Source organism: Nycticebus coucang, chromosome 6, assembly GCF_027406575.1.
Source record: "Nycticebus coucang isolate mNycCou1 chromosome 6, mNycCou1.pri, whole genome shotgun sequence".
NCBI lineage: Eukaryota > Metazoa > Chordata > Mammalia > Primates > Lorisidae > Nycticebus > Nycticebus coucang.
In genome coordinates, this window is record NC_069785.1 from 36,692,790 (window position 1) to 36,718,588 (window position 25,799).

General features: G+C 43.2%; 1 protein-coding gene across 2 annotated transcripts; it reads right to left on the minus strand.

The window, feature by feature from the left end:
* Window positions 1-9,371: 9,371 nt before the first annotated feature.
* ACTC1 (actin alpha cardiac muscle 1) lies at window positions 9,372-14,617 on the minus strand. 2 transcript variants are annotated; one of them, XM_053594945.1, is made up of 7 exons: window positions 14,552-14,617; window positions 13,821-13,971; window positions 12,335-12,659; window positions 11,564-11,725; window positions 11,211-11,402; window positions 10,269-10,450; window positions 9,372-9,696 (listed from the first exon to the last, which is right to left on the minus strand). In XM_053594945.1, exons 2-7 carry the CDS (start codon window positions 13,947-13,949, stop codon window positions 9,553-9,555), a joined length of 1,134 nt encoding a protein of 377 aa, XP_053450920.1. In that variant the 5' UTR covers window positions 13,950-13,971; window positions 14,552-14,617; the 3' UTR covers window positions 9,372-9,552. The 2 variants fall into 2 exon arrangements, with proteins under 2 accessions (XP_053450920.1, XP_053450919.1); XM_053594944.1 differs by lacking the exon at window positions 14,552-14,617 and adding an exon at window positions 14,167-14,187.
* Between the last annotated feature and the right edge of the window lie 11,182 nt (window positions 14,618-25,799).

A 25,799-nucleotide genomic window follows, 5' to 3' on the forward strand; every position in this document is an offset into this window, starting at 1 on the left:
TTCCATTGCATCTTTAAGTTCCCTGATTGACTGTTTCATTTCCTTCAGCTCTGCTATATCCTTTTTATATTCTTCATATCGTTCATCTCTTATTTGATTCTGTTTTTGAATTTCCTTTTGGTTATTTTCCACTTTATTAGCAGTTTCCTTCATTGTTTCCATCATTTCTTTCATTGTTTTCAACATGTGTATTCTAAATTTCCTTTCTGTCATTCCTAACATTTCTGGATAGGTGGAATCCTCTGCAGTAACTACCTCATGGTCCCTTGGCGGGGTTGTTCTGGACTGGTTCTTCATGTTGCCTGGAGTTTTCTGCTGATTCTTCCTGATGAGTGATTTCTTTTATCTGTTTCCTTGCCCTAATTTTCCTTTCACTTCCTCTTGCTGTTTAAGTTCTAGTGCCTGTGGACTAACAGTTACAGGACCAGAAGTGTGAGAAGGTTGAAGAGCAAAAACGGGATGAAAGAAAGGTGGACCGAGTGATAAGAAAAAAAAAAAAAGAAAAATAGAGAAAGGAGAGGGGGTGGGTAAAAGGAATATTGACAAAAGGAAGAGAGGCACGGAAAGAGGGAGACAGAGCAATATAGGTGTACAGTAGGGTACTTTGATGCAACCTTAAAAAAAAAACCACCTTCTTGGGGTGCCCATTTGGGTAGTTCCCTTGAGGTCAGCAGCTCTTTGCTAACCTGATCAGACACAGTACCCCACCTCCACCAAGTAGAGAGGAAAGACAAAAATGCTATAAATCAAACCAAAACAAGCAAACAGAAAACTTTATGGGATAAAATTGGCTGGAAAAACCAAATAATAGCGGTAGAAACACTAACAAAAATGAAGTTCTAATTATTGAAATAGGCAGCAATGGGAAATTATAATTAAACTAGAAAATTTGAGATAGAAAAAGGATCTGTATGGAAAAGGTTGAACTTAAAAAACAAAACAACAATCAACAACATCAAAATAAACAAAAAAAAACAACCAAACCAAAAAAAAAAAAACCACAACCAAAAACAAAGCAGTATGTATATGTTATTGAATATTGTCTGGGCAATACGTGGTCTTCTGGGATATGAGATGTTAATCACAGTTCTGATACGACTGGAGGCTGCTAGTTTCTCAAACCCCAGCAGGTAGACACCCTAAGTCTCTCTTCAGCCCACTTAAAAGGCACTTTGAACTTGTTCACTTGCTGAGCAGAAACTTTCCCAAGGAAGTGCTTGTCGCTGGAATCACTGCTGAAGTGGCTATCCACTTATCCAGTGTGCCAAAACTGGTCTCCCTCTTTCCCTGAGGGTTAGGGCTGCAAGGCGGCTCAGACCCCGCCCTTAGGCTACTTGGTTGCTGAGTTACCAGCTCCCACCCAATTCTAGCTCTGCGACCCTGAGGGTGGAGCTTGCCGGGGCAGATCGCTCACAATGGCTGCCTGTGACCCAGAGCCAAACACTATTAGGTCCGTCTGGCTCAGTGGCTCAGACTGGGGCCCTAGACAAAGGCCAAAGTTCTCCGCACTCCCGCTCAGGCTCTCCCCAAGGCAGTTCAGCTGAGTGCCAAGTCCAAAGACACCAAAACAGTTCACAGGTAAGGCCTTTCTGGTTTGCAGTCTCGCTGCTACTGAACTTACAGTTGCGGGCTGGTTTAGACGGGTTGAACACACACGACCCCTTGTCAGCTTTCCACTGTTTTAGTCCTTGGGGTCCAGAAGTCTCTCGCTGACTCCCTATATCCTCTCAGGGGTGATGATAGGCAGATCCCACCAGCCAGAGATGCCTGGAGTCCTATCTCCCCAGACTCACAGTGCCCAGATGCAAGGAAGCTGTTACTCGGCTGCCATCTTGCTCCGCTAACCAACTTTTTGATTTATTGATCTGTTGTATTATTCTTTTGTTTTCAATTTCATTTAATTCTGTTCTAATTTTGGTTATTTCTTTTCTTCTACTGGGTTTGGGGTTGGAATGTTCTTCCTTTTCCAGTTGCTTAAAATGTCCCATTAAGTTGTTAACTTCCTCTCTTTCCGTTCTCTTGAGGAAGGCTTGCAGAGCTATAAATTTCCCTCTTAGGACTGCCTTTGTGGTATCCTAGAGGTTCTGATAATTTGTGTATTAATTGCCATTTTGTTCCAAAAATTTGGCAATTTTCTTCTTAATCTCATCTCTGACCCAGATATCATTCAGCATAAGGTTATTTAACTTCCATGTTTTTGTATGAGAATGCAGATTCCTGTTGTTACTGAGTTCAACTTTTATTCCATGGTTGTCCGAGAAGATGCAAGGAATAATTTCTATTCTTTTAAATTTACTGAGGTTAGACTTGTGACCTAAGATGTGATCAATTTTGGAGTATGTTCCATGGGCTGATGAGAAGTATGTGTATTCGGTTTTATTGGGATGAAATGTTCTGTAGATGTCTGCTAAATCCAAATCTTGGATGGTTAGGTTTAAATCTAAAATTTCTTTGCTCAGCTTCTATTGGAGGATCTATCCAACACTGCCAAAGGAGTGTTGATATCTCCAACTATTATGGAGCTGGAGAAAATCAAGTTGCTCATGTCTGTTAGAGTTTCTCTTATAAATTGAGGTGCATTCTGGTTGGATGCATAGATATTAATAATTGAAATCTCATCATATTGAGTATTACCCTTAACAAATATGAAGTGACCATTCTTGTCCTTCCTTCCTTTTGTTGGTTTAAAGCCTATTGTGTCTGCAAATAGAATTGCAACACCTGCTTTTTTCTGATTACCATTTGCCTGAAATATGAACGACCATCCTTTCACCCTGAGTCTATATTCATCTTTTAAGGTAAGATGTGACTCTTGTATGCAGCAAATATCTGGCCTGAGTTTTTGTATCCAGTCAGCTAATCTGTGCCTCTTTAGAGGACAGTTTAAGCTGTTCACATTAATGGAGAATATTGATAAGTCTGGTAAATTTTTGGGTATCGAATTTTTCGAAAGTCCAGTGGACATTTTTAATCCTTTCTCCACTGTGAAAGTTGGAGTTTGATCACAAGTTTCTGAGTGAGTTTACTTTTGTGGTAGAGGATTGGGCTGGTCATTATGGAGGGTAGGTCTGAGAATATCCTGAAGAGCTGGTTTAGTTATGGCAAATTTCTTCAACCTATGAATGTCATTAAAGTATTTAATTTCTCCATCATAAATGAAACTCAGTTTAGCTGGATACAGGATTCGGGGTTGAAAGTTATTTTGCTTTAGGAGATTAAAGTAAATGACCACCCTCTTCTGGCTTGAAAAGTTTCAGCAGAGAGATCTGCAGTCATCCTAATATTCTTCCCTTTTAGGTAATGGATTTCTTATGTCTAGCTGCTTTCAGAATTTTCTCCTTCAGATTAACTTTAGTGAAGTTAATTATGGTATGCCTGGGGGATGTCTTATTCAGATTGAGTCATGCTGGGGTTCTGAAACTGTCTGCTATCTGAATTTCAGAATCTCTTGGCATGTCTGGAAAATTCTCTTTCATAATTTCATGGAGAACGGCCTCTGTGCCTTGCGAGGCCACGTCATCACTTTCAGGGATTCCAGTGAGGCGGATATTACCCTTCTTTGAATTATACCAAAGCTCTCTGAGAGAATGATCCGTTTTTGCTCTCCATTTCTCTTCCTCTTTAAGAGTTTGGGAGCGTTCAAAGGCTTTGTCTTCAATGTCAGTAAGCTTTTCTTCTGCTTGCTCCACTCTGTTACTGAGGGATTCTACTGTATTTTTCAGATCTTTGAGGTCTGCAAATTATTGCTTCAGTAAGTCAAAATCTTTGGTGGTTTTGTCTTTAAATTCATTAAATTCTTGAGACAACTTTTGAATTTCTCCTTGAATTTCTAATTCTGACTTTTGAATTGCTCCTCGAATTTCTAATTCCAAATTTTCCTCCATTCTATTAATCAAATTCTGAATTCGATTTCTAACATCTTAGCCAGCTCTTTATGAATGGGATCTTCAGTTACATCTGCCATATCTTTCCTTGGAGGGGGTTGGTCTATTCTGGTTATTCATGTTACCAGAGTTTTTCTGCTGATTCTGCCCCATGATTGTTTTACACCATTTGATTTTTCCCCTGGAGCTTTGTCAAGGACCCATACAGTGCTATGGTCTGAGAAACTGGGGACCTGTTTTGTGTGGTGGGGCTAAGTGGTTCTGTTTTGTTTTCAGCTGGTCTCTGTTCAACCCTAGTGAAACAGTTACTCTGGGTTGAAGTCTCAGGGGGCCTGCATTTCCGTCACAGATCTGTTCCATGGTGGTTGCCACCTGAGAAGATGCCCAGCCTCCTCTCTGGGAGCACAATTTTAATTAGTCTTTCTTTTCTCAAGAAGCTAAATAATTTACTTATAGTGATTTATTCAACTAACCAGTGTCAGAACTAGATTTTGAACTCAAATCTTTTTTGAACCCAAGCCCATGCAACATCAATCCTTCTGGTTATTCTAATAAGAAACTATATACATAAAACTATTGGTAAATTATGCATATATTTTCTAGCAGGGAGATCTGCTCTAGCTTTTCCTTGGGCAAACAGATAAGTGATGCTTCCATGAGTATAGTCTGTTCCTAGCAGGATGCAGGTAAAGGACAGGTAAATGCTGATGTGGTAAGAGCAGTAGGGAGAAGGTCTCAGGTAGCTGACATTGGATGAAAGGTACTAGAAAAGAAGCCCAAAGCATAAATCCTAGGGTTCAAGAAGGTTTACCTTCATTAAGGTAGGTTTGCTTTTAAATTTCCTACATGGTGCCTTCTCTATCCTATCTTACCCCACATGATACCTACCCAGTCCTTATGTAGCAGTATTTCCAAAGTTTCCCAAAGTCATTTTTCTGTGTGAAACACAAAATCTATTGACCCAATTCCTTGCTTACACTTGACTCCAGAGTCCAATTCTCATCTACTATTAATGCTGCATCTTAATTGAGCCTTCCTTTGCATTTTTCTGTCTCCCTTCCCCAACCCTGATTTCCATGGAAGCTGTAGTCAATGCAGAAAAATAAGGAGACGGTGATGCTGAAGGACATGCAAGCTACCTCTGCTTAGCTCTCAGCTGACTCTGCTCCCTTTCTCCTCTCACCTCTCCCAGGCAGGCAAGGGGAGTGGCAGAACCAGAAGGACTCAGAGTGCTGTGGTTAAACTGAAGATCTTCATCCTCTTAGTCAAGCTTTCTCTCATCTACCGCATGCAGGCTGACGATTGAACTGCAAAAACATCTAGACTCAAGCTCACCAATGAGCAGAGGTGTACTTTTGCAACCTCCCTGAGAGTTTTGTTTTCAGTGATGTCTTCCTACTGTGAGTTTGGTTGCCATAGCAACAGCCAAGCTCTGCCTAGGGAAGAAATTCCCTACATAATGAGCCTGGAAGGTGAACATGGACAACTTTTATTGCTTTAGGCCTCAAAGACTTAAAATTTCTTCACCCATTACTAGTTATTAGAAACAATTTATGACATTTGTAGCATGTTAACCATAAAGTGAATCTGACTTATTATCTCCTTTCAAAAAGCTGGTTAATCTGATCATGTAGGGGCCATTGGGTTCCTGAATCCTTGGGCCATAATGGAGTATAAAAAATATCAGACCAGTTACAAGTATCATGATTCCAAGATTCTCAGTCTCACCTCCCAATATTGTTTGGGTGAAGTCATGTCTCTTCTTGAGTCCTTCTTAGGACCTATCAAATTAAATAAAACTCCTAAGCTGGCAAGTTGGAGCCTTCCAACAGATGGTCCCTCCCCTACACACCCCCAGTATTTTCTCTGCTCTCTAGCTCATTGGATATGGTGTTTGTACAACTTGGTTTTCTTCTTTTGTAAGATCGCCCCTTCCTCACTGAATAATGCTGATAAGTCCCTGTAGTAGGATGATATGACTCAGTTCTCAAACCTGGCCAGGCTCAGAGACTACCCTGGAACTTCTGCTGGTTCTATATAGGAAGGGACTTTTTTGTCCCAGAGGCTACAAGTTGAAAGACCAAGAACCTTGGGCCACCATGTCCAACATGTCGAGAAATTCTGTATTAGACTGCCAAGGCTTTCATAACAGGATACCATACACCAGGTGGCTTAACACCACATTTCTAATTCTCACAGCTCTGGAGACTGGAAGTCCAAGGTCAAGGTTTCAGCAGGACTGGTTTTATGAAGCCTTTTTCCCTGCCTTGCATATGGCCACCTCCTTGCTGTGTCCTTACATGGTCTTTCCTCTGTTTGTGCTCTCCTGGTGTCTCTTTTTCCTTTTATGGGGACAACAATCCTACTGGATTGGAACCACACCCTTATGACCTCATTAACTTTAATTACTTCCTTAAATAGCCTGTCTCCAATTCAGTCACATTGAGAGTTAAAGCTTTAACATATGAATTTGTGAATGTAACATAACACAATACAAACAATAATAAATCCTACTGAAGAACTAGAGAGAAAGCTGAAGATCCAGTGACATTGTTCTAGGCCCTGGATACAGTATGTCGTCAGCCCTACCCCTCTAAACATTCCATTTTCTTTTTCTTTTCTCTGTACTATACACTCTTGAATGATCATTTCTTGGTCAAGATAAACAAAGATACAGTGTTTGAGAGTATTAAAAACTAACAATAATACTATTTTTATTATAAATTAAGAAGAAATATCATGATCTATATAGATTTTTGTGCATGGCACTTCAACCAAAGACAAAATCACTGTAGAGATTTCAATTCTTTTACATATATACAAGATGGCCTTGAGAAAACACTCGCTTATTAAGTATCTTCCTTAAGGACAACTTTTAGAATGGTCAGCTATTCCAATACCTTATACCTTATTATCAAGCAGAGATGAGAAAACCTCAGAACTTAACAGAAATCCGTGTGTTCCTGGGTGTGGTAGCACACACCTATAGTCCCAGCTGCTCAGAGGCTGTGGCAGGAGGACTGCTTGAGCCCAGGAGTTCTATGTGTGCCATGCCCATCTGGTGCACAATATGCCAACCGTGTCAATATGCTGACCTCCTAGGAGTGAGGGCCACTTGGTTGCCTAAGGAGGGGTGAACAAAGCAGATCAAAATTCCTGTGCCGATCAGCAGTAGAATTGCACCTGTGAATATCACTGCTCCCCCATCCTGAGCAATATATGAAGTTGGACAATTAAATTCTCCAATTCATCCTAGAAAAAGTGCTACATACCCTATTGCTAAATATCACTACGGTCACCTTCAAAGTACTCCCCTTAGGAAGCTCTGCACCAATGTCAGTGCCTAGTTCACCCTTTAAAGTAATTTTGAAACTCTTTTTCTGCAATGGCCATCAGAGTTGTCATCTGACAATTAAGTTTGTGAATTCATCCTTGAAAAAGTGCTTTGAAGGATGGACTAAACACTGGCACTGGTGCATAGCTTCCCAAGGGGAGTACTTCAAAGGAGGCAATAGTGATGTTCAGCAATGAGGTGTGTAGCACTTTTGCTAGGATGAGTTTGAAAACTTAATTGTCTGAACTTTTAAGAGACTTTGTCTCTTAAAAAAAAACAAACAAAAAACTGTATGCTTAGACAAATACCAGAAACTCATTCTTTGAGCTTCTTTTTTAAGTAAAAATCATCAATATATGTTTCATTTCTACTCAAAATGGAAAGAACCACATGGGTTACCCAGCCAGTTGTCTGTACTTACAGCATTAATACTGTATTCAGAGGATAAAATTCACTAGATTTATGCAATTTGACAGGTGAGAATAAAGAAACACAAAGATGAACCATATCTCCCTAATTGATACCTAGCTTTTAAACCAATTCATCTGTGGTAAGGGATACAATGGGGAGAGTAGGGAAGGAAAATCTATAGTAACATTTGTAACTGATCCAAAGAAAATGCCACCAGAATGATGTATTATTTAGACTCTATTGCAGAGACAGCTTTCCACAAAGCTATGCTAAAAGCTAAATATAGAACTCTAAACTTTTTAAACACAGAAAATGTGCTTTGATCCATTTTCATGTTCCCTGCCCCTACTCCTGTGTCTGGATCCCAGAGGCGAGGATCAAACATATTTTTTCAAAAAGGAGCATAAAGACACAGGTATGACCTTGAATGGCAGTGGCAATTTATTAAAGGTGTCTGATGAGCCCAAAGTACTCCCAGTTTTGAACCCAGACTCCCAAAAAGTGTGTGATAGAATTGGGTTACTCTTGATAGATTGTGACTGAAGTGAGAAAAGATGATTTTAGAGGCACTGGTAAAATTAAACATCAGAAAATCTGGGTTCCTGTCACGAATGTTCCACACACAAACTGTGTAACATTGTACTGGTTGCTTAATTTCTGTGTCTTGATACCCTCATCAATAAAGCTTAAGTCCATTCAAATACCCCTTCGAGCTCTCGCAGTGTATGAACAATTTGAAAATAAAATTTTTTCAAGCTTCAGCAATTAGGCTGAAATCTATCTTTTCTAAAATGCATTAGCTCCTACCAGTCCCAGGCTTGTGCACCATTTGCTTCTGCGGCGATATTCTCTCTGCCCTTCTCACCTCCCTAATTCCCAGCCAATCTTCAAGACCCAGACCCATGTCTATCTCCTTAAAGCCTGCACTGGGATTTTGTGTGTAGGTATGTGAATCCCTCAAGGACAGAGAATGTCTGATTCTTTTGGATGCTGCCTGCTGTGCTCTTCCCACCACATTTTGCAGAGTCCAGCAGCATGGAGCGAAGTGAATAGTGTGGTTCTTCCCTCTCCTTGCTCCCTCAGGACCCCACAACCTCCATTTCACTCAATAAAACATCCCCAAATGTCAAAGAAACAAAGAGATGAAGGATCATTATCCTGTGACTTAGTCACTAATTAGGCAAAAGTGTCTGGCTCCTGCTCCACACACTTATTTTAAAGACACACAGACACACATTGCTCTTCTTCTATTTAAGGGTATTTGCAACAGGACATGGCTGAGCCCAGCTATCAGCCGGCCTTTTTGTTTCATGCACAGCCCTGAGGAAGACAATCAAAGAGTCCAAAGATGTAGAAGTTAAAGCCAATTTATTGAAAATAAGCTCTGACTTTTTGTTATCAATATATGTGTGTTTTCTGCAAAGTTATAAGAACAACTGGAACATACGCTCCAACAACAATTTTCACTGTCAACCATAGCCATTCATCTCAGAGAATTATCTTATTCTATTCCATTTCTTGCTTGTATGGAATTAAACCTAACCTACTTTTCAGACATGAACTATATTTATGATTCTGTCCCAAAATACAAAATCAAAATTTGATTTTATATCTCCCAGCTAAATGTCACACTAGTTTGTCTCGATGAACCTTGGGATACTATAATATTACAATGCTCATGATGTCAAAACAAACACCTGCCCTATCCCATGCCTACTCCAAAAAGAAATGGGAGGCTTTTGTAGGTTGCAAGTCCTGGTCTGGTTTATTTATAAAGCAATAAATATTAGAAGCACAAACAAATTGCACGTGTGTAAACAAACTGTACAATGATTGATGAGAGATGAGGGAGGGTAGTTCAGAAGACTCCAAGAAGCATAATATCGTCATCCTGAATGTAAGTGGACGAGGAGAGACAGCATCTTAGAAGCATTTGCGGTGGACAATAGATGGGCCTGCCTCATCATACTCTTGCTTGCTAATCCACATCTGCTGGAAGGTGGACAGAGAGGCCAGGATGGAGCCCCCGATCCAGACAGAGTATTTACGCTCAGGGGGAGCAATAATCTGCAGAAAGAAAAGACCAACTTCCAATGAACTCTAACATTGACAAGTCAAGGAGCAAGCAACAAGTTGGGAAGATTCACAGAAAAAAATACCAGATACCAATTCACTGTCAATATGGGATATTTCACACTACAAAATAATGTGGCCAGTCAGGTTTTATAAACTTTCCTCTATTTCACCATTTCCATTATTAAAGACATATTGCATTATTAAAATAGACTTTCCCTACTTCTCTGAACTAGAATATAATGTGGCAACAAGCTAAATGCATGATGGATGCTAGCCCAAAAGTTGGGGCTTTTAAAATGTGTTCAAAGATTCGGTTGTGTTTTTTCTTATCAAAGATTTATTTTTATTCACCGCATGAAAGCACTTTTAGTGTTTCCTATCTTGGGGAAAGTGCTAGAAAAAAATTCAAAAAAGAAAAAGTGTGAGAAGAAGTGTTAGAGAAACTAAAAGGTAAAGTTTATAGGGGACAGGAAGCCAAGTGTGAGGAGAAAGGAGTTAGGAATGCAGTTCTGCTTAGAATACCAAGACCTGCTTTGGACGTCCCACCCCCAAGGATGCTTTACCTTAATCTTCATGGTGCTAGGGGCCAGGGCAGTGATTTCCTTTTGCATGCGATCAGCAATACCAGGGTACATGGTGGTGCCTCCAGATAAGACATTGTTGGCATACAGGTCCTTGCGGATATCAATGTCACACTTCATGATACTATTGTAGGTAGTTTCATGGATGCCAGCAGATTCCATACCTAGGAACAAGTTAACAGGAAATGTCATAGTGCGGTCAGGCCAGGATGGAGGGAAGAGAACAGGATTCCTCTGTGTTGGTGAGCTGTCACCATTTGTCTCTGAAACATATGTTCCCCTAGAAGATACACTGCAGGGCATATGTGGAACAGGTGTCTGACAGTATAAACTGCCAAGAAAGGAACAACTGTGTTTAGCACCTGCTTGGAGCGAACACCTCCTGTAGCCATCAGATGTGTGGAGATGTATTGGAAAAAGACAAGACACATATTTAAGTTAAAATGAGTGCAATTTTATTTTATGGACTAAAATAAAATCCTGACAAGCTACCTTCTGGAAGTCATTGCTTAGGAAAGATGTTTGGTGTCCAGTTATCACTATGGGCAGGACTGTTGCTGCATTTAACTATGAGTAGCTGAAAGACAAGTCCAGCTACTTGGCAATAGAACTTATTGGAATAAGTCAGCTCTCTTGAGTAATTAGGTTTTCCTGTAGCTACATGATATTCATTTGGTACTCTGTCTATCCTGTATTTTGAGATGAACTCAGTATGTCAGCCTTTATCACATCACTAGAGCAGAATACAGACTTTCCCTTAAATGAGCCATCAGGACTTGAGGCTGAGCTGTGTGGGACTCCAAGCTATGACTTTTTTTAATTCATGGGCCTTTTGCTCCTTCCTAATTATAACAGATTTTACTGTAGGAGACCCTAAGATTTCCAGGGCAAAGCCGTGCCTCTACACCAGAACCCACCACTCACCAATGAAGGAGGGCTGGAAGAGCGTCTCGGGGCAGCGGAAGCGCTCATTGCCAATAGTGATGACTTGGCCATCAGGCAGCTCATAGCTCTTCTCCAAGGAGGAGGAAGAGGCAGCTGTGGCCATCTCATTCTCAAAATCAAGGGCAACATAGCACAGCTTCTCTTTAATGTCACGGACAATTTCACGTTCAGCTGCAGAAATAAAGAGTATCACAATCAAGCTTTGAAAAAGGAAGTCAGTAGTGAGGAGGTAGGTGGATTCATCGAGATATGAAAAAAATCAGACTCATGCTGTGGCGGATGATGTGCACACTCATGAGCGCACATGCGCACGCGCACACACACGCACGCACCAGTGGTGACAAAGGAGTAGCCACGCTCCGTGAGGATCTTCATGAGATAGTCGGTGAGGTCCCGACCAGCCAGATCCAAACGCATGATGGCATGGGGCAAAGCGTAGCCCTCATAGATGGGCACGTTGTGAGTTACACCATCCCCGGAGTCCAGAACGATGCCTTTGGGGGGAAACAGACAAGAATGAGGTAAATTCCTGAGGATACCACCACTGCTTCAGCCATGGCTGAGAGATACTAGCAATGGGAATTGATTCAGATAAAATTAGATCACTTAGACACAAAAAATAAAAATGAGCATCGTGGATACTAAATCTGCAGCACATCCTCTTAAATACTGTAGCAGAAAAATTTCCTGAGGACACTTTCATGTGACCATTTTGCTCATTAGCCATTAGCACATTATGTAAACATACAAGTATATTTTTCTTTGCTTCCATTGAACTTCTACACAAAGCCCTCTTTTTTGTTCCCTCCAGAGGCTGAGTCAAAAAAAGGGGCATCATGTGCAAGTTCAATGGAAGCAAAGAAAAATATACTTGTATGTTTAAATAAGGGAAGAATCTAACTCTCCAAGCTATCAGCTTTTATATAAGTGTGCTCTGAAACTAACCTTGGGTACTATTGTTACCTCTCTCTCAGCACAGACACCTTGCTAGAGAGTGTGAAGGAAAGGATTACTTCTTTCCCAATCTGGGAATGTAATTTATAGTAAGGTCAATGATGTGGGAATGTGGTTATTCAGAAATTGTCCCCAGGACCCAGGAATACCTGTGGTACGGCCGGAAGCATACAGGGACAGCACTGCCTGGATGGCCACATACATGGCAGGGACGTTGAAGGTCTCAAACATGATCTGGGTCATCTTCTCACGGTTGGCCTTGGGGTTCAGTGGGGCCTCGGTGAGCAGGGTGGGGTGCTCCTCAGGAGCTACACGGAGCTCGTTGTAGAAGGTGTGATGCCAAATCTTCTCCATGTCATCCCAATTGGTGATGATGCCGTGCTCAATGGGGTACTTCAGGGTCAGGATGCCTCGCTTGCTCTGGGCTTCATCCCCTACGTAGGAGTCCTTCTGACCCATACCCACCATGACTCCCTATAAGAAGAAAGAGAAAATCATGCTCCCACCATGTCAGGGATATCATCAATGCCCAATCAATTTATATCTAAATGCCCACGCCAAGGAGCATCTTAAAAATACCAGAAATAATAGACAATAAGATTTTACCCAAATTTAGAAGAATCATTTAAAATCCGCCTTGTACTATCTTTTCTCCCTCCCCCAAAGATGTATAACTATTGTCTAGAACATACCTAGGGGGAAAAAATAATGCCATTTCACTGTAGAAGTATCACACTTTAAAAATATCATAATGCCTCATTAAATGACTAAGCTGATCACCCATGTCAATTGGAATATGGATGACTGCATTTTGGAATGACTGAATTAATGACACACTGTATTTCTCCTAAGAAAAGATTTTGACATTTATCACATGAGCATATAAAGATGGGCTGCTATGCCGCTTTCACCCTGACAGTGAAATCCAGCCTGTGCAGAGCTGTCCTGGAGGGCCCATCATTCACCACCACTGAGGACTGTAGCTCTCCCCCTCGCCAGCCTGTCTGGCCACCCATGTGACAAACCCAGAGAGCATGGCATTTCTTTTAATAAACGAGGTGGTATGTCACTATCACCATGGCACTTGCTGCTTCTGTCACGCCTGGCTTCTAAAAATGCAACAGCCAGGAAGGAGATAGATTACATCTTTGGGGAGCCCTGCAAACTGGCTGTGAACAAGAGAAAGAGGAATGTGGACTGAGTCCTGCTTGGATAAGAGGGATTATGTACTTCTGGTTTTGAGCAGGACTGAAATGGAAGGACAGTGAAGGAAGCCAAGTGTATTCAGAGGCAGAGGAGAAGATGAGGAGACCTAAAAAATCCAGAAGGCCATGAAGGGAGAAAGCTGATGGCTTTTCATCCCAGGGAGTGGGCCTTTGGAGAGGCGTGCCTGCAGTGGACTGGGGGAACACCAGCGTTTCTTGGTATGCTGTAGTCTGATGGGATATTGCTTGTCTTGGCTTGGATTTGAAACTGATCCAACTTTTCCTAACTTGACCTGAAGAGGTCATGACACAGGAAGGTTAAGTGAGATATTCCCTAGATCTGGGGACCCAGGAGGTGGCAGGAAGCTGTGTGGGGTGGCACTGGGGACTGCCCCTGGTAGGAGCAGGCCAGGCCAGGCAGGAAGCTTACCTGGTGGCGCGGGCGGCCCACGATGGAAGGGAACACAGCCCGGGGCGCATCATCGCCTGCAAAGCCGGCCTTCACCAGCCCGGAGCCGTTGTCGCACACCAGGGCGGTTGTCTCCTCGTCGTCACACATGTTGGCACAGCTTCAGCGGGGTCTGCAGTTGAGGAAGGGAGGTGAGGTCACGCTCAGCCGCCTGTGGAGCTGGCCTCTACACCCGAAGGAGGGGAATTCGGGGTACTGGAGGAGTGGGGGAGACTCCTGCCATCTCCCCTCCCCTAGAGGCATAAAAGGGCAGGAAGAAGCTACGGAGGAGTTGGGAAGGTGCCCAGGGAAGGGGAGAGAAACCCACCCGTCTCTCGGGCCAGAAGACACATCCTCCGCCCCAGGTGCAAAAAGGGACGGTCCTGAGACCCGAAAACTCCAAGCCCTTAGCAGATCCTCCCCAGCTCTTTGACTTTTCGCCTTTTCCCGAGTTGGGAACCCAATCTTCAGCCCTAGCCACACTCCCAGATGAATGGGAAAGCTCACAGGGGCCCAAACGCCCCTTGAAGGGGCCACAAAACTCCCCTTCTGCGCACCCCTCTCCTGCGAGGCCCGAGACCTAGGCCAAGACAAGTTCTAAGCAAATCAGAAAGTTTTGTTTTTTTTTAAAAAGTGAATGGCCCCGCAGGAGCGCGGAGCCTGGGCGGGCCGGCTGGCCGGGCGGGAGGAGCGCGCGGGACGTCGCCACTCACCTCCCGGCGGCTCTGCTCTGCTGCTGCGGCGCTGGTGGCGGCGCCGGGAGAGCCGCTTTATAGCGCGCTGATGGACGGGGTCAGTTGGAGCAGCCGGGGGCAGGGGTGGGGGGCCCGGTCTGCCACCTTGCCTTATTTGGTCGCCTTCGCACCAACTAGGACCGCTGAGGCCATTCATGGAGCCAAGGGCAGGGGATAGGATCAACCGGGCCCCCAGACCATGTAAGGAAGGGGAGGGGGCAGCCAGGGGGATGGCCAAATAGGGAGCTAAGGAGGGGCAGGCGGTGAAGGGTAGGGGGCAGGGGAAGACTAAGTGACTCCAGCCCGCCCCTCCCCGTTCCTGGGGTGGGGGGATGCTCCCTGGAAGTGTGGTGGGTTCGTTCCTCCGCACCCAGCTAGCCTGAGGGACTATTAGCTACATGCGCGGGGGAAGGCTTGGCGCCCTGCCCTGGTCTGAGGGGTCTCAACAGCTGGGCCAGGCCAGCAGAGGCGACAGCAGCTTCTCATCTTCCAGGTCTGGAGCTGGAGAAGCAGAGCCCAGGCAGTCCTCAGGGACACAGGAGCGCATTTGAGTGGCTGGAAAGGGGGCACTGGGACAGGGCACCCTTCTGGTCCAGTCCCTACCAGCCTGGTGGCTTTATTCTGGGTGGTGGGATGAACCAAGGCCACTAGGGTCCAGCCCAGGTGAACGTCCAGGTCTGGCCAGGGAAGAGGCTGAGAAGGGTTGCTGTGGGAGCTTGTGGGGTATATTTATCCCAGTCTAGATATCCGTTAGCCCTCCTCCAGCCCGGGGGAATTTGCTCAAACTCGGACTCTAATCTTTAGGCCAGAAGAGGATCCGCCTGCCGCTAAAGTGATTGAAGGAACAACTGTCAAAAGCAGCTTGCCCATTGCTGGTGGATCCATGAAGGTTTTTTAGACTGGGAGCAAGGGCCTTTTCCATTTCAGGTGGAGACAAGTCTGAAAAGGCATATACTCTTGTCTAGAAGATAAGAGCAGTTTAAACCACGTAAACACGTCAACTTTTGATACTCGGAGCTCAGTGTGTGGGCAAGCAGTGTAGTCATAACTCAAGAATGAGCTGGCAATACAGTCTCAGGCCGACCTGCTTTTCAGCAAGATCCCATTCGTTTGGTGTGTAAAGTCTCAGAAGCGCTGGTATAAATGACTGATGTCATCCCCTCCATGGAAACCGTATTTTGCAGGATCTTGGAGCGTTTGAGAAGGAAAAAGAAAGTTGACATAAAATGAGACGGGGAAGAAAGAGGGGGACACAGAAGGACACAGATCACTAGATTGCCCTGCCATGCCCTGTATTCTCAGTTTCTGACTGGCCCTTTCATTCTTAATGCTTGTGTTTTTCTTCCAGTTCACACCAGTTAAAAATAGAATACTGAGCACAGGCTCTTTAGAGTGGTCTTGGATTGATATGCTGAGGAGTGCTGCTGATTAGATAGTGTCTGGACTGGAGAATGCTGGGCCCTCCCCTCTGAGCTCCCCAACCATGTTTGGGATGGTCTGGAGAAGAAACTGGGGCTGGGGGGTGGGGGTGGCAGATGGGTGATGCAACCAGGTGGGAGGCCTGGCTGGGACCATGCTTTGCCCCACCCCACAGCAGGCATCTTACAGTGAAAATGCCTAGGACAGGATGCAGAGAATGGAGCTGCCTTGACTCAGGCCAGTGCGGAAGAACTGGAGAGAAGGAGAAATAGGACTGGCATCAGAGCCAGACAGCCCTGGGTTCAAATCCTACTTCAATCACTTCCAACTTTTTCTCTGTTTTGTCCCAGGCAAAACAACTTTCCTAACCCCCTAACTTCCCCTCTGAAGAGAGGCAAAATAACCTTTTTCTTGCAGGGGTTATTGACTATCCTAATAATTAGAGACAAATGGCATATTACATAGAAGACAGTAATATAAAGCAAATTGTACTGTTATAATTAGGTAATAAATGATGCTTTTGGAGTCCTTAGTGTCTGTCTTTTGAAGAATGGGGTCAATTTCATCCATTCATTGATTCAGCAAATACAAAGGGTACACAAAATATGTGTACACATTTTAAGAAAGGAAAAAAAAAATGGTCTCGGTGCCCGTAGCACAGTGGTTACGGCACCAGCCACATACACCAAGGCTGCCGGGTTCAAACTCAGCCCCGGCCGGCTAAACAACAATAACTGCAAAAAATATAGCTGGGCACTGCGGTGGGTGCCCGTAGTCCTAGCTACTTGGGAGACTGAGGCAAGAGAATCTCTTGAGAGTTTGAGGTTGCTGTGAGCTGCGACGCCACAGCACTTTACCAAGGGCAACATAGTGAGACTCTGTCTGAAAAAAAAGGGGGGGGAAGTATCAAAATTGTAATACTCAACATTTCCCAATGACAAAAGACAAATATGAGTCACACTGAGCATCTCTTGTAATTGCAGAAGGAATGTGACTTGAATATTACAAATTTAATAGTTTTTTTTCTGTGTTAAAAATGTGTATAGATATTTTCAGCACCTTCTGTATTTACAGACAAGAACTATGGTACTCACAAGGATTCAGAGCAGAACTCATGCTTCATGGCAATTACAGAAAAGTCAGAGACAGTTATAGTACAAGCAGGGAAGGAAAAGGAGGTACCACTGGAATAGTCACAAAAAAAGGGAAGGGGAGTCTGAAAGAGGATTCAGAGAAGGCCTTCCTGAGGAAGTGCCACTTAATTGTTGTTTTTTTTTTCTTTTTGTAGAGACAGAGTCTCACTTTATGGGCCTCTGTAGAATGCCCTGGCATCACACAGCTCACGGCAACCTCCAACTCACACAGCTCACAGCAACCTCCAACTCCTGGGCTTAAGCGATTCTCTTGCCTCAGCCTCCTGAGTAGCTGGGACTACAGGCGCCCGCCACAACGCCCGGCTATTTTTTGGTTGCAGTTTGGCCGGGGCCGGGTTTGAACCCGCCACCCTTGGTATATGGGGCTGGCGCCTTACCAACTGAGCCACAGGCGCGGCCCTACTTAATTGTTTTTAAAATAGAGCAGAATTGAAGTTCATGAACATTTGTAGGAGAAAAAGTTTCTCCTGGGAAGAGCTAATGAGCAATTCCCACATTCACTACCATCAGTGCAAAGGCTCTCAGGACTGAACCCCACGATTACTGACCTTAGTCCTTTGCCAATACTTCCAGGGCTCAGGAGGCCAAGTCCAACCCACTCCCCCCAGGACTGTGGGCTCTAGTGGGAGATAGAGGAAAGACACCAGTTTTGGGAAACAATATTTACCCTTGAAATGTTTTAAATTATGTTTTTCCCATTGAGTTTCATTTTTTAACACTTACAGTGTATTTTCATATGTGTTATGTTTATGCTAAGAAAGAACACTTTTTAAAAGATTTATGATTGTTATTTACTATGAATATTTGTCTTACTGCTTGATTTCCATGTGTTAAAAACTTTGAACCCTTTTTGATATATTTTAAAATATAAGCCAATGGTTCAATAAGATTTCATGACTGATGATTTATTTAACAAAACTTTTCAGGGATTCCTTTAGTTTAAAAATTGAGATTGGCTTTTTATGCATGTCTACTTCAGCGTATAAAAATGACTCATCCTCTCTTGGCGTGCATTCTAGATAATTTTTTAAGTTGTAGTAAAATATATATAACATCGCATTTTACTATCTTAACCATGTAAAAGTATACCGCTCAATACTATAAATTCATGTTGTTTTACCAATTTTTTTTAATTTAGATTAATATGAAGGTACAAATAATTAGGTTACATTGTTCGTGTTTCTATAGTAAAGTTCAAGTTGTAGTTGAGGCAGTTGACCTTTCAGTGTGTCCATCGGATGAGAGTTTACCAATTCCCCTGCCGTCTTCTCCTTTCCCCTTTCCCTCCTCTCTCCTCCCCTCCCCTGGATATGCCTGGGTCAGTCTAGCATATGGGCATGTAGCTGTTTTTCTATTAGATTTATACATTCTTCCTTGAAAAGTATTACAAGAATGGAAATGCAAGTATCTGGTGTCATTTTTAATGCTAACTGGGACTAAACTGATTTCCAAAGCCAGGAAAGTCTTGCGTCCTATAGTTTGAGAGAGATTGGCTTATATCCTATGAGGGAGGAAACCATCGGACCTGTTTTGGCTGAGGTCACACAGATGAGCAAAGGATAAAGTGAGAATACAGACCTCAGGCACCTCCCTTTAGGCCGTCTCCCTCACTATCACTCAAAATGCCTTCCCATCTCCATACTTAAGTGGTTTTTCTTATCCTACAATGCTAGAACCTCCAGAATCCCTGGGCTGTCTAACAAAAATTCAAATTCCCAGGCTCACCCTGGAAGATTGAATCTGCATTTTAAATAAGCCCTCTTTCGTCTTCCCCAAGTAAGTTTCTAAACAGTGGCTCTGCCTGGTTGTTCTTTCAGAAGCCAGCAGAGTTTTGCTGCATGCTGCCCAAGCTGCCAGTGCTGGCCAGAGTCCGGCTTGGCTGACCTTGCGTAGCCCAGTGGGACAGCAAAGCTGGGGCTGGTCCCCAGGGCCCTTGAGGGCCAGAGAGGCCTTTCTCAGCATGGACAGGCCGTGAGGGAGACGTGCAGGGCAAGAGCTGAAGGAACAGAAGGGGGGACAGTTCCCGCTGCCCTTGCCTCGGGGGAAGCCTGTTTCATCCACCATCTGCTGGGATCTGGACGGGAGCGGCCCAGCCTCCTCCCCAGCACTGGGGGATTAGCAGTCACTTATCTCAGCTGTTCTTCCATTCGGAGGTGTTGCAGTATTTACCGAGAAGCCAGAAACAGGCTGAGCCACACTTAATTCCTCCCCCAGAGGTCTCCCCAGCCCCTCCCGTCCCTCCTGCATTCCGTGTGCTAGGAGGGAGGGAGAGGCTCTTTCTAGATCCGACCAGGGGTGGGGGGGAGCTCGCCTTCCTAAACATTTCTATTTTTTTTTTTCCCCTACACATTTGTTCACCCCCATTGCCCTCTGGCTGGAGCTGGGTTTCAGTTTTCATTTTAAAAAGAAAGTGACGTGACTGTGAGGGCCGCAGGCCCCACAGATCCTGGTGCTCAGAATCCAATACCGAGGCATGGCTAATCTTCGCCGCATATTTCCCCATGTTTTACATGCAGCCACCAAGGAGATTAACCCAGGGGAGGGTATTTCAGCCCCAAATGGATTCTGTTCTTGGCAGATTCCAGGAGTCGCTGTCTTCTGACATGATAGGACCAACTGGAATGAACCATTTAATAAGATTGAAAAAAGGGGGGCAAGGCAAGGAAAGAAGGGGGACATGGAAGGGAGATGCTTCTGGTCTCCGGAGTCCAAGGCCTCAACTGTCTAAAGGCCACACTTACACTTTCTTCCATTTCAGCGTAAGTCAGAGAAGCAAGAAAAGATTTCCAGATAATTTCATAAATTAATAAAGGCCTTTTAATTCCCTAAAAGGAGTTTGTCTTTCAGGAATGAAACACTCATGCTCACAGGTTTCTGTTTGGGAGGTATTTCTCTCATATCAGCCGTGGCTTGCTCCCCACACTGGGAGTTGAATGTGTTTATGGAGTTGCACTGTTTCAAGTGTTACCTGGAACAAGTCCACCTTTCCTGGAGGGCGCAAACATGGCAATGTCCGACCTGCCAGCACAAGGGCTGGAAGCCCAGAGAGGAGGCTGGAGCTGTGAGCTCAGAGACTCCCGAAGGCCACTCTCACCTACCTCTTAGGCACACACATGACCCATGCCAACACTAACAGCAACACCATTTGCTAACATGTACGTTCAGAGGGGCTGGCACCATCCTGAAACCTTCTAAGTTATATGGTCAACACAATCAACTACTAGATGAAGCGGACACACTGCCAACTGCAGTGCCCATTTTTACTGAGTCCTTCTTTGATATAATGTCAACAGCCTATGCTAAGAGGCTGTGTAAGAAACAGGTCACCACCTCTACTGTAAGGATGTTGTCATGGATGTTCATCATAGGACATGAACTTCTTATGAATCTTTTGGGGAGGATTTCCTATCTGACCCAAATACCAAGAAAGTAGTATTTCCACCAACCAACTAGTTTGCTTTGATTCTGTAATTCCTGCATCTAGTGACAAACCAGGTTTTACTTTGGGTGGTGGCTTAAGAAAATACTTAGAAAACCACAGAGGTGGCCCAATTGTTAACATGATTTCAGGTCACTGTGATCTGATTTACACATCCATCTCTTTTTCTTTCTTCCACTTTTAGTTTCACTTTCTATCTATCTTTTTCAAGTGCCATAAATCTTTGGTGGGACAAAACAAAGGAAGAATGGATAGATAGACAAGAGTAAACTTGAGGGAACAATGAAGAGAACATTTGCAATTGGAATTGGGGGTGATCATTCTACAAGCAGCCAAGAGTCCATGATGATGGGCATATTTAAGTCTCTAGTTTCTTTCATGCCAATGAAAGCCTAATGAAAATGCGCCTTGCCTACAAAGTATAATGTCATTTTGATTTTACTCTCAATATGGTAAGTATAACTGACAATCTAAAATATTTTCCCCTTATAACAATAATAAGTGCTTGTTATTGTGGTAAACTAGAAAATGCTGAACAGAAAAGTACAAAGAAAACCATATGTCTGGGTCAGTTTGTAAAGCTATATGTTATAATGTCCCTAAAAGAAAATTAAATGGGGGTGGCGCCTGTGGCTCAGTGAGTAGGGCGCCGGCCCATATGCCGAGGGTGGCGGGTTCAAACCCAGCCCCGGCCAAACTGCAACAAAAAAATAGCCGGGCGTTGTGGCAGGCGCCTGTAGTCCCAGCTGCTTGGGAGGCTGAGGCAAGAGAATCGCGTAAGCCCAAGAGTTAGAGGTTGCTGTGAGCCGTGTGACGCCACGGCACTCTACCGAGGGCGGTATGGTGAGACTGTCTCTACAAAAAAAAAGAAAATTAAATGGGACATAAAATTCCTAAGGACTTGGCTTCCATATCTACTTATAGCCACTGCACTCAGAGAAGATAAACAGCCTCCTATTCTTGTAGTTTGCAAGAATGTCCACTTGTTCTTCAAAGAGAGACATGCCATGCAGGGGATTTGCATTAAAAGCATTTCTTGGTCCTTCTGCTGTAATCTAAATTATCTCTAGTCAACAGCTGGAACCAAAGAATGTCCAACTGGGAGCAGGCTGTGTCTTTGGGATTATACCATCCATATATAACTCACTTATATGCTTCAGAGGGTGAGTTCTAGTTTCCAACTCAGCTGTTGACTATTTCAAAGTTGCAATCTAAAAACTCATCTGTCAAAAAGCTAAACCATATAAGTGTATCGCAGAAGGCTTTGTCTTTATGCGGGGCATCTATTTAGGAAAAAAAAAATCTTAGCAGCTATTTCATGATCAGTATTTCCAAACTCTTTTCAGTTAGAACTATAAATAACCAATTCATCTTACCCTCACTGCCTTTAATTTAATTTCATAAATTAATAATACTAATAATAAAGGCTTTGCCTAAAGCCAGTGTTCTGTGTTGATCAAAAAGAAACAGAGATTGTACTTCTAAAATAAAAACAACTGAAAAGCCTTCTCAAGCCCTTACTGGAGTGTGAATGCTGGCACTACACAAATAAGCAGGCCTGGGACTTATGGTGTTTCAGAGAGAAGAGCTAGCCTTTGAGGACTGAGAAAAGAATCAGAAATTAAATTACCATGTAGCTGGCTTGGCGCCTGTGGCTCAAGCGGCTAAGGCGCCAGCCACATACACCTGAGCTGGCGGGTTCGAATCCAGCCTGGGCCTGCCAAACAACAATGACGGCTGCAACCAAAAAATAGCTGGGCTTTGTGGCAGGCACCTGTGGTCCCAGCTACTTGGGAGGTGGAGACAGCAGACTCACTTGAGTCCAGGAGTTGGAGGTTGCTGTGAGCTGTGATGCCATGGCACTCTACCCAGGGCAACAGCTTGAGGTTCTGTCTCAAAAAAAAAAAAAAAATTACAGTGTGGCATTGAAAAATGATCAGAAGAACCTACAGCATGACCCAAAGGATGGAACAGAGTAAAATACTACATCATCCAATAAATACCTGCAGTGATTGGACAGACCCTAAGGTGAGAACATTCCTTTCAGGAGAACCAGAAGAGTGCTATCTGCTCATCAACCGTTCTGCAGACTCTATTTAAATAAGCAATTTTCCAGAGAGGGATTCTAGTCACTATTCAACATTAGAGCACAACATTTATACAGGTAGCTGCCACAAAAGCGTCACATCAGATTCATGTCTCCCCCAACATGTGTGCAGTTCTGTGTTCCCCATCCGGTGACAAGAGAGTCCAGAGCCCCTGACCTCGGGGTGCAGAGAGAGAGCTCTGGAACTTTAAATCAAGCTGATCTCTGACACTGGCAGAATTAATCATTTCTGGTGTCCACTCCAGGATAGCATCACTAGGCTTCAGTCTCAAAGGCACGTGTGAGAAAGACACGTGATGAAAAGACAGATGAAGATAGGGAGATGGTGATGGGGGAATGACCTGCAGCCTTCTCACTCATTCCTATCTCAGCAGAAAACTGAAAATGCTACATCAGAAAACACAGACAGATGCTGGCACAGGAGGCTGAGACGCTGCTGTTTTATCTGGCAGTGGGAAACTAGACACTGTGCTCACGTTGTCCAACTCAGATATGGGCCCCAAACATGGTAATAGAAAAGGCAAAACTGATCTCATAAAAAAGAAAGCCTTGCGCATTAGAACAGTTCCCATGTTCAGGCCTAAATGTCAAACTCTAAAATATTGTTCCATGATTTATGTATTTATGCAGTGACATTTTTCTTGGACCTACCTGGAAACTAACCCTTAAATTTGCCTACTTTCTCACCTGGAACACGTTTGGGTGACTCCGAGAGACTCAGTCATGAGTAAAAAGTTGATTGCTTCTATTTCCTATATCTCATCATGATGTGGCAAGGATCGATCAATTACATCTTTGAAAAACATCTGACTCGGTCACAATCACACAGATGGTGTTTTCAAAGAAAAACTTAAGGCTGGTATTGGGCAGCCACTAAAATGAACAGATGTCCTTTGTTTTCTCAGATATTTGTGGGTATACATAGCAGACAGTAAGGTAACATTGCATCATCACCAAGTGGATAAACCTTTCCAAAGAAATGTGGCATGTTAAGACAATATAGTACATTGTTATTAGAGTGTGTGTCATTTCCAGTGAAGAATCTTTTACCCTCCTGGTCTCTCTGAACATTATTTAAATTCTCAGCATCAACCAAGATGATACCTAGTACCCCGTGACTAGGTGATTTTGAACAAAAGGCTTCAAATCACTTCTGTGGGAGAGTCAAGGCTTCACCCACACAGAAACTCAAATGTGTCCTAAGTCTCTTATTTTGTAAAAAACTCAGCAAAATATTTCACATGAACAAACTGATTTGAAAATCATTCTAATAGAAATAGAAATAGAACCCCAAAAAAGTGATGCTTATTGTGCAACAAACAAGAGGAAAAAGACAGTTTTGTGGCTAAATGGTGTTCCTTTGAAATCGAGATGTGGTTTATTTGATCTCTTCACTCAATCAATAGTTATTGAATACCTTCTCTGGGCAAGTTTTTGCACCAGGTACAGTGGGGAATATCAGAATACATGGAACAGTGTATGTACACCAAGAAAAGGTTTTCCTATATCTGATAGTACACAAACCCAACCATCACCACAAAAATCTGTGCTAAGTAGCATAAAAGAGGAATTAAACAAAGGCCAAGGGGTTGGGAAAAGGAAGTGTGTCCTTTTCATTGGGCACTTGAGTGAGGCGTCAGTCTGGATTTTGACCTGAGCTTATAAAGATTGATTGATTAATAAGTTTCTTCCTACCCCCAAACCACACCAGTCTGGGATAATTTCACAGATGGGTTAGAGAAAGAGACTGAAGGCCCAGGAGGCTTCAAGGAAAAGAAAATACTGGGTTCACTGAGTGTTTGGTTAAGAAAAGAAAAAGGAAAGGAAAGGGAAAGGAAAGGAGAAATAGTGAGCTTTAGGGTATTGTACTATATTTATGAAATTGTTTTCTATCCAAATCAATGAGGAAAACAAAAACAGAAATGTTGTTTCCTCTTAAAGTAACTACAGTTTGCTCAGCAGATACTCACTGAGTGCACCCAGGCTGTACTTCAGAGAAGACCTCAAGGTTCCATGTAAAGTGGGAAAGAAGCAGACGGCCAAAGATGCCACTGAAACAGTCTTTGCAAATGAAAAGTGTGCACATGCGTGTGTGTGTCGTAAAGAGTAGCCACATCTAATTCTTCATGAATTGAAAGCTGGAGTAGACCCCACTTACCCTAAGTCATTTGCTGTGACTGCTTTTGAAAATCCTTAGGGAGTGAAGGATTTCAAATTCATCTGTACATGGAAATCTTTGACTGCTAATGGATTTAACTTCTAATATCATCCATCCAAACACACCAAAACTCTTAACAGTGGGCAGAGTATTGAGGATCAGGAGAGGAACAGGTTATTACATCTTGCATTTTATACTCACCTATTATTTGAATATTATTCTGGAAGCATATATTAATTTTACAAATTTAAGGAAGGAAGAAAACAATCTAATTTAACATCCGCCTGCTGGAAGGCAAACAAGTTTTTGTCCTGTTTACCCAGCGGAGATTTCCACGTAATAACCTCCACATACTTGAAGAAAGACATTGTATCTCTGAGTTCTGCTGAGAATCTTTTCGCCAGCACTGCTATTTTAAAAACTGTCTTCATGTTCAGTTTATGATCTAATTCTGTTCCAAGTTTTTCAGTGCAATAAAATCTCTCTTTAGCCAAATTGGTGAGGAATTGGGTTTCTAGTTAAATTGAAACATTGTTCTGAGAATTAAGCTAAGCGAGATACACCCACACAAAACTACAGAGAAAATCATTTCATTTTCTTTGCTACTTCAGAAGTTATTTCCAGAATATTCTCATCTTGAAAACTAATTTTTGTCACATACTATAACATAATGTAGATGACAGATGTAGAATATTGGGCTAAACTAAGATTATAACATCCTGAAGATGAATTAATTGTTAGTAGCAACATAACTACAGAGGGTGCCAAAAAAGTATACGCATTTCAAGAAGAGGGGGGGGAATGCATCAAATTTATAATACTCAAGTCACGTTGGACTTCTGCAGTGACAAGAGGTGCTCAACGTGACTTGTGCTTCTCTTCTGTTATGGACATATATTTTGAGTAGCAACACAATGGTGAGTACTGTGGGTTCCCTTATGCCTCTCTTG

Excerpts from the sequence above, each read along its gene's own strand:
- ACTC1 (XM_053594945.1), bottom strand. The coding sequence starts at position 13,949 with ATGTGTGACGACGAGGAGACAACCGCCCTGGTGTGCGACAACGGCTCC. Across the intron at positions 11,403-11,563 it reads CTACTCCTTTGTCACCACTG|CTGAACGTGAAATTGTCCGT; the intron begins GTGCGTGCGTGT and ends TTATTTCTGCAG. Across the intron at positions 10,451-11,210 it reads CTTCCAGCCCTCCTTCATTG|GTATGGAATCTGCTGGCATC; the intron begins GTGAGTGGTGGG and ends ACTTGTTCCTAG.